The sequence below is a fragment of the Scyliorhinus torazame genome, chromosome 2, assembly GCF_047496885.1.
Source record: "Scyliorhinus torazame isolate Kashiwa2021f chromosome 2, sScyTor2.1, whole genome shotgun sequence".
Taxonomy (NCBI): Eukaryota; Metazoa; Chordata; class Chondrichthyes; order Carcharhiniformes; family Scyliorhinidae; genus Scyliorhinus; species Scyliorhinus torazame.
The window spans coordinates 136193419-136211062 of record NC_092708.1 but is presented as its reverse complement, the minus strand read 5'-3'; the positions used below and the strand labels follow the sequence as shown (position 1 = coordinate 136211062).

Here is a 17644-nt window from a genome sequence, read left to right as displayed (position 1 = left end):
TCACCTTCTCGCATTCTCTCTTCCTGCTTCACATCCTGGATTCTTCTTTGTTCAAGTGTGTGTCACTCTCTCTCTTTTCCTCTCTTGCCGCTTCACCTCCGGCCTCTCCCTGGCTCGTGTTTCATGCTCTCCCTCACTGCTTCACCTCGACCTTCCCAGGTTTGAGTCCCGCATTCTCTCTCGCTGCTTCACCTCTGGACTCTCCCTGGTCCGACTCCCACAATCCTTCTCACCGCTGCATCTCTAGACTCTCTGGTTCGAGTCTTGCATGCTCTCGCTTGCTGCTTCACCTGCTGGACTTTCCTGTTACGTTCTGGCGCTTGGCCGGTCGGAATAAGTGTACTAGAGAACGTCTAGTTCGTGACTAGTTAAATGTTTATTGTTGAACAATAACAGAATTTACAGTGCAGAAGGAGGCCACTCAGCCTATTGAGTCTGCACTGGCTCTTGGAAAGAGTACCCCACTTAAGCCCATACATCCCTGTAGCCCAGTAACCCCACCTAACCCAAGGCCAATCCACCTAACCTGCACATCTTTGGACTGACATAATACTAATAATCTTTATTGTCACAAGCAGGCTTACATTTACACTGCAATGAAGTTACCGTGAAAATCCGCTAGTCGCCACACTCCAGCCCCTGTTCGGGTACACAGAAGGAGAATTCAGAATGTCCAAATTACATAACAGCACATCTTTCGGGACTTGTGGGAGGAAACCGGAGCACCCGGAGGAAACCCACGCACACACGGGTAGAACGTGCAGATTCCACACAATGACCCAAGCCGGGAATCGAACCTGGGACCCTGGAGCGGTGAAGCAACTGTGATAACCACTGTGCTACCATGCCGGCCAACACGGGTTACATAACCATCTGAAAATGATCAAAATCTACTAAGAATTATAAATTATCTAAGAGCTACTAGAATTGGGACTATCCATTACGACGACTATCTCCAGCCTCCCCGAGGTAACAGTGTCATGCGATTGTTCTCTGCTGCCACCTGCTGTTTGGAGCTCATATCTATCATTATATACATGATTGGTGTGCATATCATCACATTTCCCAGGTGTGATTCTCTCTTTTTTTCTCTCTTCTTCACCTCTTGCAGTCATCGCTGCCATCAATCACCATGTCCAAGAGCTGTCACTCAACCATCTCTCTGATCCAAGTTTCCGTAATGCCACACAATCACCTCTCCAACCCAGGCTCCTTTATGCCACTGCCTTTGATCCCAGCCTCCTTTAATTAGAGAATTATTTTGTTACAGAGTAAGCCAGTCAGCCCATCATAAGGTCAGAAGCGGGGATGCTCGCAGATGACTGCATAATGTTCAGCATCATTCACGGTTCCTCAGATAATGAAGCGGTCCATGTCCAAATGCAACAACAACTGGACAATATCCAGGCTTGGGCTGACAAGTGGCAAGTTACATTTGCCATCGCTGAGTCCCCCACAACCAACACCCTGGGGGTTACCATTGATCAGAAACGGAACTGGACTAGCCATATTAATACTGTGGCTACCAGAGCAGGTCAAAGGCTAGGGGTCCTACAGTGAATAGACCACCTCCTGACCCCCCAAAGCTTGTCCACCATCTACAAGCCACAAGTCAGATTGTAATGGAATACTGTCCACTTGCCTGGATGAGTGCAGCTCCAACAGCACTCAAGAAGCTCAACACCATCCAGGCCAAAGCAGTTGCTTGATTGCTCCCCCTTCTACAAACATTCAAACCCTCCACCACTGATGAACTGTGGCAGCTGTGTGTACCATCTACAAGCTGCACTGCAGTAATTCACCAGGGTTCCTGAAGCAGCACCTTCCAAACCCACGACTGCTACCATCTAGAAGGACAAGAGCAGCAGATATCTGGGGACCCCAACACCTGGAGTTCCCCTCCAAGTCACTCACCACCCTGACTTGGAAATATATCGCCGTTCTTTCATTGTCGCTAGGAACTTCCTCCCTAACAGCACTGTGGGTGGACCTACACCCCAGGGACTGCAGACGTTCAAGGCGGCAATTCACCACCACTTTCTGAAGGGCAACTACGTAAGAGCAATAAATGCTGATCTGACCAGCGACAAACAAACTTTGCTCACAAGGCTGCTGTGCAACATTTTATGTTGCTCTTCCGTTGACTTTCTGATCCCAGTCTGTTTTACGTCTCTCAGTTGTTTCTCCGATCCCAGCCTCTTTCATATCACTAAGCCATCTCTTTGATCTCAGCCTCCTTTATGTCTCTCAGCCATCTCTCTGTTCCCAGCCTCCTATATACCATCAAACCCGGAATTCAGACATGTGATAGATTTGACTCTTCCCTGCTGGCAGGTTTGAAGGTGGGGGGCACATTAAATCCAGTGGGTGGCCTGCCTACCACCTACCTGCACCACAATTATATCCATTTAAGAGCCTTATTCCGCCAGTTATAACTCTCACATATGGGGGAATCACTGATTGACCTCCCCATGGGATTCGCAGAATACGAGTTCCCGTGTTGAGTGGATGGTGGCCCACCCATAGAGGTTCGGCAGCAGGGTCTTAATTATCTACCCCCAAACCCTGACTGACAGTTCCCAATAGTCCCAGGCTGGGAAGTGTGTTTTGTAAGCCACGACTGTGGCTTTATTTGTGTTGGAGAATACGCTTGCTTTGCCTTTGAGCCTGCGCCCCCTGAAATCTTCAGTCCCCAGATTCTGAGCCCCTGGGTCTAGAACCAGATGTGGGAGGTCTCAAGTCTGTGGAGAAGGGGGTTTGTGAGGCCCAGGGGAGAGGGCGTGCGAGGAGAGGGGTTTGGAGATCATTGTGAAGAGGTTAGGAGGAGGGGGAAGAGAGAACCCACAGGGGGCAGAACTTGGGAGAACATAGAGCATAAAACAGTACAGCACAATACAGAAGGTCGGACAGTGGATGTGGTGTACCTGGATTTCAGTAAGGCATTTGATAAGGTTCCCCATGGTAGGTTCATTCAGAAAGTTAGGGGGCATGGGTTACAGGGAAATTTGGCTGTCTGGATACAGAATTGGCTGGCCAAAAGAAGACAGCGAGTGTTAATGGATGGGAAGTATTCTGCCTGGAGGTCGGTGACCAGTGGTGCCCCGCAAGGATCTATTCTGGGATCTCTGCTCTTTGTGGTTTTTATAAATGACTTGGATGAGGGAGTGGAAGGTGGGTTAGTAAGTTTGCCGATGACACGAAGGTTGGTGGAGTTGTAAATAGTGTTGAGAGTTGTTGCAGGTTACAACAGGACATTGACAGGATGCAGAGCTGGGCTGAGAAGTGGCAGATGGAGTTCAACCTTGATAAATGTGAAGTGATTCATTTTGGAAGGTCGAATTTGAATGCTGAATACAGGGTTAAAGGCAGGATTCTTGGAAGTGTGGAGGAACAGAGGGATCTTGGGGTCGACATACATAGATCCTTCAAAGTTGCCACACAGGTTGATAGGGTTGTTAAGAAGGCGTTTGGTGTGTTGGCTTTCATTAACAGGGGGGTTGAGTTTAAGAGCCGCGAGGTTTTGCTGCAGCGAATGGTAGAACCCTCAAGAGTATTGAAAGTCAAAGAGATCTAGGAGTACAGGTCCACAGGTCATTGAAAGGGGCAACACAGGTGGAGAAGGTAGTCAAGAAGGCATACGGCATGCTTGACTTCATTGGCCGGGGCATTGAGTATAAGAATTGGCAAGTCATGTTGCAGCTGTATAGAACCTTAGTTAGGCCACACTTGGAGTATAGTGTTCAATTCTGGTCGCCACACTACCAGAAGGATGTGGAGGCTTTAGAGAGGGTGCAGAAGAGATTTACCAGAATGTTGCCTGGTATGGAGGGCATAAGCTATGAGGAGCGATTGAATAAACTCGGTTTGTTCTCACTGGAACGAAGGAGGTTGAGGGGCGACCTGATAGAGGTATACAAAATTATGAGGGGCATAGACAGAGTGGATAGTCAGAGGCTTTTCCCCAGGGTAGAGGGGTCAATTACTAGGGGGCATAGGTTTAAGGTGAGAGGGGCAAGGTTTAGAGTAGATGTACGAGGCAAGTTTTTTACGCAGAGGGTAGTGGGTGCCTGGAACTCACTACCGGAGGAGGTAGTGGAAGCAGGGACGATAGGGACATTTAAGGGGCATCTTGACAAATATATGAATAGGATGGGAATAGAAGGATACAGACCCAGGAAGTGTAGAAGATTGTAGTTTAGTCGGGCAGCATGGTCGGCACGGGCTTGGAGGGCCGAAGGGCCTGTTCCTGTGCTGTACATTTCTTTGTTCTTTGTTCTTTATAAAACCCTAGTTAGACCACACTTGGAATATTGTGTCCAGTTCTGGTAGCCTCATTATAGGAAGGATGTGGATGCTTTGGAGAAGGTACAGAGGAGAATTATCAGGATACTGCCTGAACTAGAGGGCATGTCTCATGAAGAAAGGTTGAGGGAGCTAGGGCTTTTCTCAGTGGAGCGAAGAAGGCAGAGAGGTGACTTGATAGAGGTGTACAAGGTGATGAGAGGCATGGATAGAGCGGATAGCCAGAGTATTTTCCCCAGGGTGGAAATGGCTGTCACGAGGGGACATAATTTTAAGGTGATTGGCGGAAGGTGTAGGGGAGATGTCAGAGGTCGGTTCTTTACACAGAGAGTGGTGGGTGCGTGGAATGCACTGCCAGCAGAGGTGGTGGAGTCAGAGTCATTAGGGACATTTAAGTGACTCTTAGACAGGCACATGGACAGCAGTAAATTGAAGGGGTGTAGTTAGGGGTGCCTGATGTGGAAAGGAGGCCCTTGATGGATATGCATTTCCCGCCTGAGGCCTCAATTGAATTGAGGGCACCCGCCTTACCTGCTTCATGTAATGTTGCAGTGGGGGGCTGGCGGGATGCCACCTGGAGAATTTTATGGAACCCCTCCCACCTGCAAACCCACTGGTGAGGGTCTGTAAAATTATACCACATGTTTGACTCCCTCCAAACCCTCCAATCTTCCCCTACTGCAGTACTGAAACAGTCCTTATCAAAGTCACAAATAACATCAAAATAATGTCCATTGTAACTATGACCACTGTCCTTTCTTATCCTTTTAAAATCATCTGTAGCTTTTGACATAGTTAACCACACCAGCCTCCAATGTCTTTCCAACTTCATATCCATCTCAGGTGGGCCGGTGCTCATCTGATTCCACTCATCCATCTAAGCCGGGCCAAAGAATCAGCAGCAATGGCTTCCCCTCTGGCTTCCACACCATTACCTTGGGTGCTTTCCACCCCATCCCTGCAAGGATCTATCTTTGGACACCTCCTGTTTCTTACTACACGCTGCCGCTCAGCAACATATAAAACACAACAGTTAGCACAAATATGCCAGAATCACCCAGCTCTTTCCCAACACCATCTCTCACAACAACTCCACTGTCTCTCAATTGTCTGACTTCTTAGTGGAAATCTAGTTCTGGATGAATTGACATTTCCCCCAATTTAACATTGGGAAGATTCAAACCATTGCCTTTGGCACCTGCCACAAACTCTGTTCACTAGCTGTCAACTTCATCTTTCCCTCTGGAAACTTTGGGAATGAACACAACTTCATCGTTATATTTGACCCTGAGATGAGCTGTGATGCGCAATCAATCACTCTCGAGACAAGGTGAGTCATAACTAATAGGCTTTAATCTGCTAGAACTCTTCCCCAGCAGCTTCTATACAGAAAGTGAAGGCTGCTGGGACGGCATTGGTTCTTATACTCCACCTCTCAGGGCGGAGCTAATATACATCAGCCAATGGTAGACTCCTGGGTCTGACCAATGGTCATCCACCTCTCAGGTACCGCAATACCTGGTATTACCACAAGCTGTCAACCACATGTCCGTGTAATCACAAAACCAGGGTGACCAACTATCCTGGATTTTCCAGGATTGTCCCTTAATCCAGCCTTTCATCCTGCATCCTGGATCTGGCCATCCTGGGATACATTTTGTCCTGGATTTCCTGTCTCTGCACATGCCTCAACCTCAGTAGGTTGGTGATTTGGGGTCTGAGTTGTATAGTAGTTTCCGAGCCAACATGATCAGACTTGGGGTGGGTTGCACAGCTGCCACATTAGTGTCATTCATGAGTGGAGGGCTAACTCCCTACCCCCCCATTGCCACTATTATTACTGCCTCGCCAGAACCCCCCAGCTCTGCTGACACCACCACACTCAGCCAGCAGCCCCCTCCCAACGTCTCACCAGATGGTGAAGTGTCCTTTACTTTGGTTTGGCCAGAGTCAGTTACCTGACTAAAACTAACTATTTCCATCCATAGTATTATGCAACTCTGATGTTGCATTAGCTCATCGTGCACCTGTATTCCTCATCCATGTCTTTGTTATCTCTACTTTTGACTATTCCAATGTACTCTGCTTCTCATCATTCACCTTCCATAAACCTGAAGACATCCAATACCCTACTGCCCATTTCCTAAGTCACACCATGTCCTGCTCATCCGTGATTGGTGATCTACAGGTGGCTTCAGTTGGGCAATACCACTATTTTAAAATTCTTATCCTTTTTTTCAATTCACTCCATTGCCTCACCCATTTCTAGATCTGTAACCTCTTCCATCCCAACAGCCTACCAAGATATCTGCACTCCTCTAATTCTGGACTCTTGTACGTCCTCAATCTTAATTGCTCCACCATCGTGGCCTTGCCTCGAGCCACCAAGACCCTTAGCTCTGGAATTCCATCCTTCAACTTCTCCACCTCTCTATCTCTCTTTCCTCCATCAAGAAATCGCTCAAAACCTATCTCCATGACCAGCTTTTGATCGTTTGCCCCTAAAGTCTCCTCATGTGGCTCAATGTATTTTTTTTGGCAGTGTTTCTGTGAAATGCCTGGAGACACTTAAGGTGTTTTTTTAAACTGAAAATTGTTATTGAAATGATCTCAGGGGTATAATTTTATCTTGAGCTCTGGATAATCAGTGCTTTGCTATATTAGTTATATCTTTGATTGGATTACTGGCTTGAAATCACTTGCAAGTATCCCTCATTCTCTATTTCACCAATTCGAGCTTAGGTCAATTTTATGTTGGTCCTTACCAATACTTTTCTTCCAAACTTATTGAAAAGGTTAAACATTTGATGAAATATTGTTACATTCTGCATTTCAGTACAGTTTCTTGGATGGCTGTCAAATCGACATTCTCCGTCACTGGTCTGCAAAAAAATAAAATCACATTTAAAAAAAAAAACCGTCATAACAAATATCAATATAAGTCAAGAATATGCAGCAATTTTACTTTCACACATCAACTAAATTTCATGACAGAACAATCTTTACATGCAGGGAGTCAGGAAACAGCAACAGTTCAGGTGGGGGATCAGTGGGAATGAAATTCAGCTTAGAAAGCTGTACTTTTGAGCTCCACCTGGATTATAGGTCATAGCCTATCTTAAAATAGTGAATAAGTGCTGCGCTGACAGAGGTGTTGTTCTTCACATGAAACATTAAGTTGAGATCCCATGTGCCTGTGCTGGTGGTTCTTTATGTGTTGAGACTTGGGGTAGGATTTTTCCTTGAGGGGTGGGAAACAGACTTTTGGACTTTTTTCAGGACCTAAACCCACCTGGCGGTACACAGTCACTTATTGTGATTTTCATGGGGTTGGGGGGGGGGGGGGCCGCACCCCTTTAATTGGTCTAGAGACAGGCCAACCATGCAATTCAATATGGCAGATAGGCTATCGAAGCTGGAGAATTAATCAGGATGTGCTAGGTGGTAAGTAAGAGATGGTGCTTCAAGATGGAGTCACCTTCTCTTTAACTTTTAAAACCTAAAGTCAGAAAATAGACTTTGACAGCCAGGCCACTACCGTCCGGGGTGGGTGGAAGAGAGAGAGCGAGAGCGAGCAAGCGAGAGAGAGAGCGAGTGAGAGAGCGAGAGAGAGAGCGAGAGGTGTACCTCCATAGGGCAGTCTTTGGCTAGCTGCCATTTGTGAAGCTGTATTCAAGCTCCTAAACTGGTCTCAACTGTCACGAGGTATCTGTATATGAATTAGATGATCCCATTCAGCCTCCTTAAGGTGATCTCAGGTGGCTGCCATTTCAGCTACTGCCATATGCAGGCAGATAGTCACACGCTCCCAATCCGCTGTACACCCCTTCCCACACCTTCTCAATCTCAGGTCTGTAAAATGTCTTGGAGGCAGAGAACTGGCATGCCAGGAGGCAAGACTTTTTTTTAGCTCCGCTTTCCTTCCAATTTGGTCCAACAGATCTGCAAATCCAGACCTTGAGGTGTACAACATTTGTTTTTGATTTATGATCCATGATAAGCCACTATAAAAATGCAGGTGCTTCTTTCTGGCCATATATTCTAACCTCCTCTTATAGTTTTGCAGAGGGTCTATCAAAAAACTGAAAGATTGTTCTTTCTTGCCTCTGATTTCCAATCTCTTTACATTATAATCTTACCTACATTATCACGTTTCCTCTAGTCATTGTTCTTAATATTTCCTCTTTCTTTAAAGTTCCAAAGTACTGTCCTATAACATCATCCTCTTTACTCAGAAATCATCTTCTTTACCTCGTCACACAGAAATAAAAAACAGTTCTTACTCCAACCCTTTCTTTTCTAGGCCGTCATTGTAGAACCTGCTTACCTTTATAAGTCTTCCTATCACCTACAATTTATGGACTTTTAAAGACCAATTTTGGCATCACCTGACTACTTATTTGATTTACCAAATTTTTCACTCTTTTCAATCCTGGTGATGCATTATTTACAAATCAACATTTGGCATATAATCCTTGCTACTTTTATACAAGACCGAGGATCTTGAAAAGAAAAACTTGAAATTTGTCTTCACATTGGCATATCACTCAGCTCATTAAGTCATCAAGTCATTACATCAAAATAAAGACACTACTTCAGCTTTGGGAAATTACCAATTGTTGTATCACTGTACTAGCAAGAGAGAAAGCCAAGTAATTTTACCAGCTATGCAGTTATTTAATGGACCAGTGTGGGGAAAAAAACCTTCAAGGGCTCGAGATGTAACACCTGCTCTTTACTTCCTCCCTTTCCACAATACTATATATAATCATTGGATTTCTCCATGGTCGGGAACCTGAATGAGCAGAGTTCAAGTTGCCTCCATGGCAATGAGCCTCATTATTGTATTTAAAAGTATCAACCCACTTTCTTGAAGCAGATTGGCTATGTATTCATCTTTCCACCAGGCGTTATCAGATTCTGTGGGGAATCCAACACTTAAAACTTTAACAGTTCACCTACCACCTCCACCTCAGCCTCACAGAACCCAAATGCTCCATTTTTAAAACTTAAAATTCCCCTCATTAACTCTGCTTCTCTGTACACAGGAGGAACACACTCACAGAGAAGAAGTTAGAGAATGCAATATTACAGAAATGAAATCGGAAAAACATATCATGGCCAATTTTGCTCCATACAAAACTGCTTAATCAAATTTTGAGAATCTCACTGTGCTCCAGCGAAGTAATTTTTATTTTTTTTTGTAAAATATTTTTATTCTCCATTTTCACACTTTCTTCAGAATTTACACCTCACCAACAAGCAGTAAACAGTAACAAATACAAAGTCAATCCCCTTATCAACGACAACAATCCCATCCTCCCACCACCCCAAACAATGGCCCACCTGACAATATAAGCATCAAATAAAACAAACCCTCCCACGGTGGGAAAAACAAAGGAAAAAAAAAGAAAAAGGAATCAGGAATCGCCTATGGTCACCATTGACCTATAGAGTCCACCCCTCCCCCTAACATTCAATGCCATCCAATCCCTGAAAGAGTACCGTAAATGACACCCATGAATTGTAAACCCCCCCCCCCCCCATCCCTCCCCGACTCCTCCCCTCCACTTCCTCTTATAAAACTCCTCCCCCCAACCTCTGTTCCTTCCCTCCAACTTTCCACCCCGGCTAAATTCATCAGAACCTGTTCTGCCAGGCTCCGATGGCCGCAGCCCCTCCCCCCACCTCCCTCCCGTTCACTGGCCGCTTAAACCGGCCAGGTAATTTATTGGGTCATTCATTATTTTAATATACATCTCAAACAGTACAACAATTATCCTACCTTTATGTCAAGTATTTCAAACAACTTGACACCATTTCTTTTCAGTGCATTGGGATGTGTAATTTGTAGTTCAAAATCAGGAGCTATGCAGTTCCCCATGTTAGTGACCTTGAAATAAGTTAATTATGAATAGATTAATACATGTACAAACCCATTAATATCAGAATATTTGCTGCAACATTCACACACAGTTATGACAAATACTGGTCAATAGATTATAATACAAATATTAATCCATGGCTTGTTGCTACCTTTCATATTTTATCTCTTCTATATGAATTGTCAATAATCTTCCAAGAGCATTACTAACAAAGGCTGAGTGTTCACCTTTTAGGATCAGAAATATGATCTGACCCATTTTATGGGCTGTAGGATGTAAAACAATAACAAGTTAAATCTGTGGAACAATGCCTGTGCCAATTAGACTAGGAGATGAGAAATGTTATGTTGGAATAAAAGGCTGCCCAGGTAGCCTTGGTGTCTGCCTAAAACAGATGTCAGGACCCTGGAATGGCAGTAGTGAGCAATTAGCAGAGCAGTCTTTGGGCACACTCTGCTCAAAATAGTTGAAGTGGCCTCAGCAGCAATTACATCAAAAAGTAATTCTAAGTTTGTATCTACTATAACAGTGGAATTATTCCAGAACTATTGCAGAAAATAAAAGCTCATGGTGTAGGGGCAACATATTAGCATGAATAGAAGATCAGCTGCCTGGCAGAAAACAGAGAGTATGTATAGATCGGTCTTTTTCTGATTGCGTTCACTACCTTCAGTATACAGGAGAGAATATGCCTTAGATGACTATCTTATCCTTAACATGACTAAATATTTCTAATTCATGAGAGCTAGGCATGGGCAAGTGACTCTCCAGATAGCCTCAGAGGGTGAGGATATGATGAGTCTTGGTTAAATGTCACTCTTATTTATTAAAATAGACACGGGTCTGTATAGTAAAATATATACGCAATTTATTTAAAGAAAAAAGGGTAATACAAGTGTTTTGATAAATGATACAGTTTGACAGATACAGGATACGTGATGAGTTAGCCTCTGACCTTCTTAACTACATAATTAAGCTACAAACATTTCATACTTACAACGACTAGTAGTTCTCGGAGCTCGATACTCAAATCAAGAGCAGAGCTGAACAAGTCAAGATTGCAGTTTAAAAACCCAGTAATCTCCTAAACAGCTCTCCAAGCGAACCTCTAACTTTCGCAGCTTTTGCTTGAATATTGATATTGTTTTTACACCCAGGGAGAGCTAGGGAGTTTGAAGGGAGTTTTAGCACAGCCCCTGCTTCTGAAAAACAAGTTAACTCCCCACAGTTATTTCGAGACAAAGAACCATCTCTCTCTTGGTTGGCAAGGCCTTAATTTCAGGGAGGCCTATCAGGGCACCTGTTTCTAAAGATACGAGGTTGATACCTCCGGTAGCTATCTCCAGAAAAACACCAGCCTCCCTTCTTGGCAGGGTCTCTTGCCAAGCAGCAGCCTCCCTTAGTGGCAAGGCCACGAGACAAGCAATAACCTACCTTAATGGCAAGGCCTCTAGACTTAATGAGTTCACTGCATCTGGACTCTTACAAAGATAATACATATTTAACAAAACATTATTGCGATAAGTAATGGTTTACATTGATAATGGACTCATCAATCATCAGTTTTTAATATAGGGTTAAATACATGATTTAATATAGCATCAGCTCTGATCAGCTGTTAATATGAAGTGAATATATGATTTAATATAAAATCAGTTCTGATCAGCCTTTAATATAGGTGGATACCGCCACAGTAACTCGTGGAGCCCTGCATGGGTCTGCGCTGAAACCTCAACATTTTACAATTGATACCAGTGACGTAGATGAGGACAGTGTAGGCATGGTAGCTAAATTTGAAGGTGACTCAAAAACGGGTAGGAAAACATATTGTGAAGGAGGTTGCAAATGGATATGGTCGAGTGAGTGGACAAACATCTGGCAGGTGGAGGATAATGTGGGAAAATGTTCACTTTGGCAGGAAGGATTTTTAAAAAAGCAGCGCATTACTTAAATGGAGAACGACTGCAGAATTCAGCGGTACAAGGGGATCTAGGTGTCCTACCGAATGATTCAAAAAAGTTAGGATGCAGATACAACAAGTAATCAAGAAAGCTAATGGAATGCTGTTCTTCATTATGAGAGGAATTGAACATAAAAGTAAGGATGTTATGCTTCAGTTGTACAGGGCATTGGTGAGACCACATCTCAAATACTGTGTGCAGTTTTGGTCTCCTTATTTCACAAAGGATATAAATGTATTGGAGACAGTTCAGGGTGGTTTACTAGAATGATCAGGTTGTCTTATGAGAATTGGTTGAATTGCTCCTTCCTCATTCACCTGAGGAAGGAGCAGTGCTCTGAAAGCTAGTGTTTGAAACAAACCTGCTGGACTTTAAACTGGTGTTGTAAGACTTCTTACTGTGCTCACCCCAGTCCATGAAACAAACCTGCTGGACTTTAAACTGGTGTTGTAAGACTTCTTATTGTGCTCACCCCAGTCCAACGCCGGCATCTCCACATCGAGAATAGGTTGGACAGACTGGGCTTATTTCCACTGTAGTTTAGAAGAATGAGGGGCGGACTTCCGGTTGCGGCTATGTGGAGATAAGTCGCACGTTCGGCAGCTCCTGCCAGAAACTGACTTTTGGGATCTTTTCAGGGGCCCCAGCGGCATTTGTTCGACGGTTCCCAGTGTGGGAAGGTGACAGTACGATTTCCCCGGCACTGTATGGATTGGACCATGAGTGGAGCAGTGAAAAAAGTAATTCTAGTGCAGCGAAAAGTGCAAGGGAGGAAAGCCAAGATGGCGGCGGGTGGAGACCAGGCAGCATGTGGTCGCAAGAACATCAAGAGTTTCTCAAGCGCTGCTTCACGGAATTGAAAGCAGAGCTGCTGGAGTCGATGAAGGCTTTGATCGACAAGCTGGTCGAGACCCAGAAGGCCCAAGGGGCGGCGATCCGGGAGGTGCGGCAGAAGGCCTCGGTGAATGAGGACGAGATATTGGGCCTGGCGCTGCATAAGAAATGGCAGCACGAGGCGCTGCATAAGAAATAGCAGGAGAAGCAGGGCAGCACGGTAGCATGGTGGTTAGCCCAATTGCTTCACAGCTCCAGGGTCCCAGGTTCGATTCCCGGCTTGGGTCACTGTCTGTGCGGAGTCTGCACGTTCTCCCCGTGTCTGCGTGGGTTTCCTCCAGGTGCTCCGGTTTCCTCCCACAGTCCAAAGATGTGCAGGTTAGGTGGATTGGCCATGATAAATTGCCCTTAGTGTCCAAAATTGCCCATAGTGTTGGGTGGGGTTACTGGGTTATGGGGATGAGGTGGAGGTGTTGACCTTGGGTAGGGTGCTCTTTCCAAGAGCCGGTGCAGACTCGATGGGCCGAATGGCCTCCTTCTGCACTGTAAATTCTATGAAATAAGTTTGAGGACATGGAGAATCGGTTGAGGAGGAAGAACCTGCGGATTCTGGGTCTCCCGGAACGAGTGGAGGGGTCGGATGCTGGAGCATATGTGGTCACGATGCTGAACATGTTGATGGGCACGAGTGCCTTCCCGAGGCCCCTGGTGCTGGATGGGGCCCACCGAGTCCTGGCGAGGAGGCCCAAGTCTAACGAGCCGCCGCGGGCGGTATTGGTGCGGTTCCACCGCTTGGTGGACAGGGAGTGTGTCCTAAGATGGGCAAAAAATGAGCGGAGCAGCAGGTGGGAGAATGCAGAGGTCCACATGTACCAGGACTGGAGCGCGGAGGTGGCCAAGAAGAGGGCCGGGTACAATCGGGCTAAGACGGTTCTGCATCGGAAGGGGGTGAAATGCGGGATGCTGCAGCCGGCGTGACTGTGGGTCACGTTTAAGGACCGGCACCATTACTTTGAGACGCCAGAGGAGGCGTGGACCTTTATTCAGGCTGAAAAGTTGGACACGGACTGAGGGTCAGTTGTGAGGGGAGGTCGCGGGGGGCTACGGTGGTTCCTGTGCTTTAAGGGATGTTTGGGGATGTTCTGTTCTGTAATGTTTCCTTGGGTGCTGGGTGGGGTAGGGTGAAATGGTTCGAAGTAGGGTTTTGTGAGAGTGTGGACTTCGGTGGTTGGAAGGGCGGGACCCCGTTGGGGGGAGGGGAGATGGGAGGCCCGAGGTGGGGGAGCTGGGATTAGGCCGCAATAGGGAGCTGCGGCAGAGAGGGCGGGGCCGGTTTGATGTAAAGCGCGGTCTTTTTCCCGTGCTAGGGAAGGAAGGGGACGGGGCCAGGGGGAAGGACGGTGGTGGAGAGGAGTGCCCGCTGATGGACAGGAGGGGGGGGGGGGGGAGATTGCCACACTGGGGGGTTGATGGAGTGGCGGGAGTGGCCGGGGTCAGCAGGAGTCAGCTGACTTATGGGAGTGCTGTGGGGGGAGTAACGCAGCTCAGGGAGGACCTAGCTTGGGGGGGGGGGGGGGGGGGGGGAAGAGAGAACTGGGTTGCTGCTGCATTGGTGAAAGGGGAGCTGGAGCTCGGAGAGAGAGTCGGGGCGGGGGACTGCCGCTGGGGGAAAGGAGAGTGCGGGAGGTCTGGGCACGTGGCTGGCCTAGAAAAGGGGATGGCTAATCGGCGGGGGGGGGGGGGGGTGGTAACTTGGAATGTGAGAGGCCAGAACGGGCCGGTCAAGAGGGCCCGTGTGTTCGCGCACTGAAGGCAGATGTGGTTATGTTCCAGGAGACAAATTTGAGGGTGGCAGATCAGGTTAGGCTGAGAAAGGGGTGGGTAGGGCAGGTTTTCCCACTCTGGGTTGGACACAAAGAATCGAGGGGTGGTGATTTTGGTGGGGAAGTGGGTGTCGGTTGAGGCGCTGAACATCGTGGCAGACAATGGAGGTAGGTACGTGATGGTGAGTGGGAAGCTGCAGGGGGTGCAGGAGGTATTAGTGAATGTATATGCCCCGAATTGGGACGATGTCGGATTTATGCGGCGCATGTTGGGCCGGATTCCGGACCTGGAGGCAGGGAGCTTGATAATGGGGGGGGGGGGGGGACTTCAACACGGTACTGGATACAGCATTGGACCACTCCAGGTCCAGGGCGGGTAAAAGGCCGGCAGCGGTCAAGGTGCTGAGGGTGTTTATGGACCAGATGGGAGGAGTGGACCCATGGAGGTTTGTTAGGCCGGGGGTCAGGGAATTTTTTTTTTTTTCCCACGTCCATAAAGCCTCCTCCCGGATAGACTTCTTCGTTATGAGCAGGGCACTAATCCCGAGGGTGGAGGACACGGAGTATTCGGCCATAGCCATCTCAGACCATGCCCCGCATTGGGTGGAGCTGGAGCTAGGGGAGGAGAGGGACCAGCGCCCACGGTGGCGCCTGGATGTGGGCTTGCTGGCGGATGAAGAGGTGAGCGGGCGGATCCGGGGGTGCATTGAAAGCTATCTAGAGGCTAACGATAATGGGGAGGTGCCGGTGGGGGTGGTCTGGGAGGCGCTGAATGCGGTGATTAGGGTAGAGCTAATCTCCACTAGGGCCCACAAGGAGAAGGAGAGGAGAGATTGGTGGGGGAGATTTTAAGGGTGGTTAGGAGGCATGCAGAGGTTTCCGAGGAGGGACTACTCAAGGAGCGACAAAGCCTCCAGGCCGAGTTCGACCTGTTGACCACCAAGAAGGCGGAGGTGCAGTGGAGGAAAGCGCAATGGGCGGTGTATGAGTACGGGGAGAAGGCTAGCCGATGTTGGCACACCAGTTTTGGAAGCGGGAGGCCGCAAAGGAGATTGGGGGAGTTAGGGATAAAGGGGGGAACACGGTGCGGAGTGCGGTGGGAATAAATGGGGTATTTAGAGACTTTTATGAGGGGCTGTATGGGTCTGAGCCCCCGACGGAGGAGGGGGGGATGCGTCGATTTTTGGATCAGCTGAGGTTCCAGAGGGTGGAGGAGGAGCTGGGCTTGGGGCACCGGTAGGGCTGGAGGAGCTGACTAAGGGGCTGGGGAGTATGCAGGCGGGGAAGGCACCGGGGCCAGATGAGTTCCCGGTGGAATTTTACCGGAAGTACATGGACCTGCTGGACCCTCTATTAGTGAGGGCTTTCAATGAGGCGAGGGGGAGGGGGGGCGCCCTACCGTACCCCTGAGGGGGGGCGCCCTACCGTACCCCTGATGATGTCCAGGGCACTGATCTCGCTGATCTTGAAGCGGGACAAGGACCCATTACAGTGTGGGTCGTACAGGCCAATCTCTCTCCTCAACGTGGATGCGAAGGCTACCAGAATTGAGGACTGTGTCCCGGGGGTGATTCACGAGGACCAGACGGGTTTTGTTAAGGGAAGGCAGCTGAATACCAATGTTAATGTAATCATGATGCCTGCAGTGGAGGGGGAAGCAGAGATAGTGGCGGCGATGGACACGGAGAAGGCGTTAGATAGGGTGGAGTGGGGGTACCTTTGGGAAGTGTTGAGCAGGTTTGGGTTCGGGGAGGGGTTCATTAGTTGGGTTAGGCTACTTTATGAAGCCCCGGTGGCGAGTGTGGGGGGGGAGGGGGGGAACACCAGGTTTTGTTGTATGCCGATGACCTGTTACTGTATGTGGCGGACCCGCCAAAGACTCCTAGAAAAGGACACCCTGGGACTTAGAGAGGCACAGGCCCTGGTAAGGTCCATGGACCTAGCCTCCCAAAACACACAGTCCTATGCGCCCAACCGCGCGGCGGCCCCCTGGGCTGCGTGGCACCCCGCAGCGGCAGCCCCACAGACCTTCCCCCGACCCCGCAGGCCTGCACGGCTAGACAGCCCGCTAACGCCGCCGGGCCCCGCTGTTTCTTCTGCGGGCAGGCAAATCATCCCCGCCCGTGCTGCCCAGCCCGCACCGCCACCTGCAAAGGGTGCGGCAAGAAGGGCCACTTTGTGGGGGTCTGCCAGGCCCGCGCGCGGTCTCCAGTGACTCCGGACCGCCGCGGCAACCCCCCTTCAGGTCCAGACCGGCCAGCGCTCACCACCACCCCGTTATCCTAGGGCCACGTGCGACCCGCGGGCATGGACATCTTGCCCCCCGGACACCACGTTGGACGGGTGGGGGCCGCCATTTTGTCCATCCCCGCTGCCATCTTGTCCATCCCCGGCCACCATGTGCGACCCATGGGAGACGCCATCTTGGATGGGGTCCCAGGCCCCCAGCACAGCCGACTACACGCTGCCCGATCAGAACTCGCAACTGCTTCATCTGGCCTCGGTGACACTGGACCAAAGTCGACCTTGGACACTCGCAACAGCAACAACGACGGTCTTCATCAACGGCCACGAGACGTCTTGCCTGATCGACTCTGGGAGCACGGAAAGATTTGTTCACCCCGACACGGTAAGGCGCTGTTCACTTGTTACCCACCCTGTAAACCAAAGGATCTCCCTGGCCTCCGGGTCACACTCGGTGGAGATAAAGGGGTTCTGCCTAGCGAACCTCACTGTCCAAGGCAGGAGATTCAACAATTTTCGCCTTTATGTCCTGCCGCACCTCTGCGCGGCTACCCTCCTGGGCTGGATGTCCAACGCCATTTGCAAAGCCTGACCT

The 17644-nt window shown here is 48.6% G+C and overlaps 1 protein-coding gene across 2 annotated transcripts in view; it reads right to left on the bottom strand.

The window, feature by feature from the left end:
- The window catches only part of itga4 (integrin alpha 4), a 315916-nt gene that overhangs the window by 80007 nt on the left and 218265 nt on the right, over nucleotides 1-17644 (bottom strand). For both annotated transcript variants that reach the window (XM_072477536.1, XM_072477545.1), the window contains exons 23-24: nucleotides 10088-10195; nucleotides 7068-7184 (exon numbers count right to left, since the gene is read on the bottom strand). In XM_072477536.1, the coding sequence (XP_072333637.1) occupies nucleotides 7068-7184; nucleotides 10088-10195 (225 nt within the window). The remainder of the gene's footprint in view (nucleotides 1-7067; nucleotides 7185-10087; nucleotides 10196-17644) is intronic.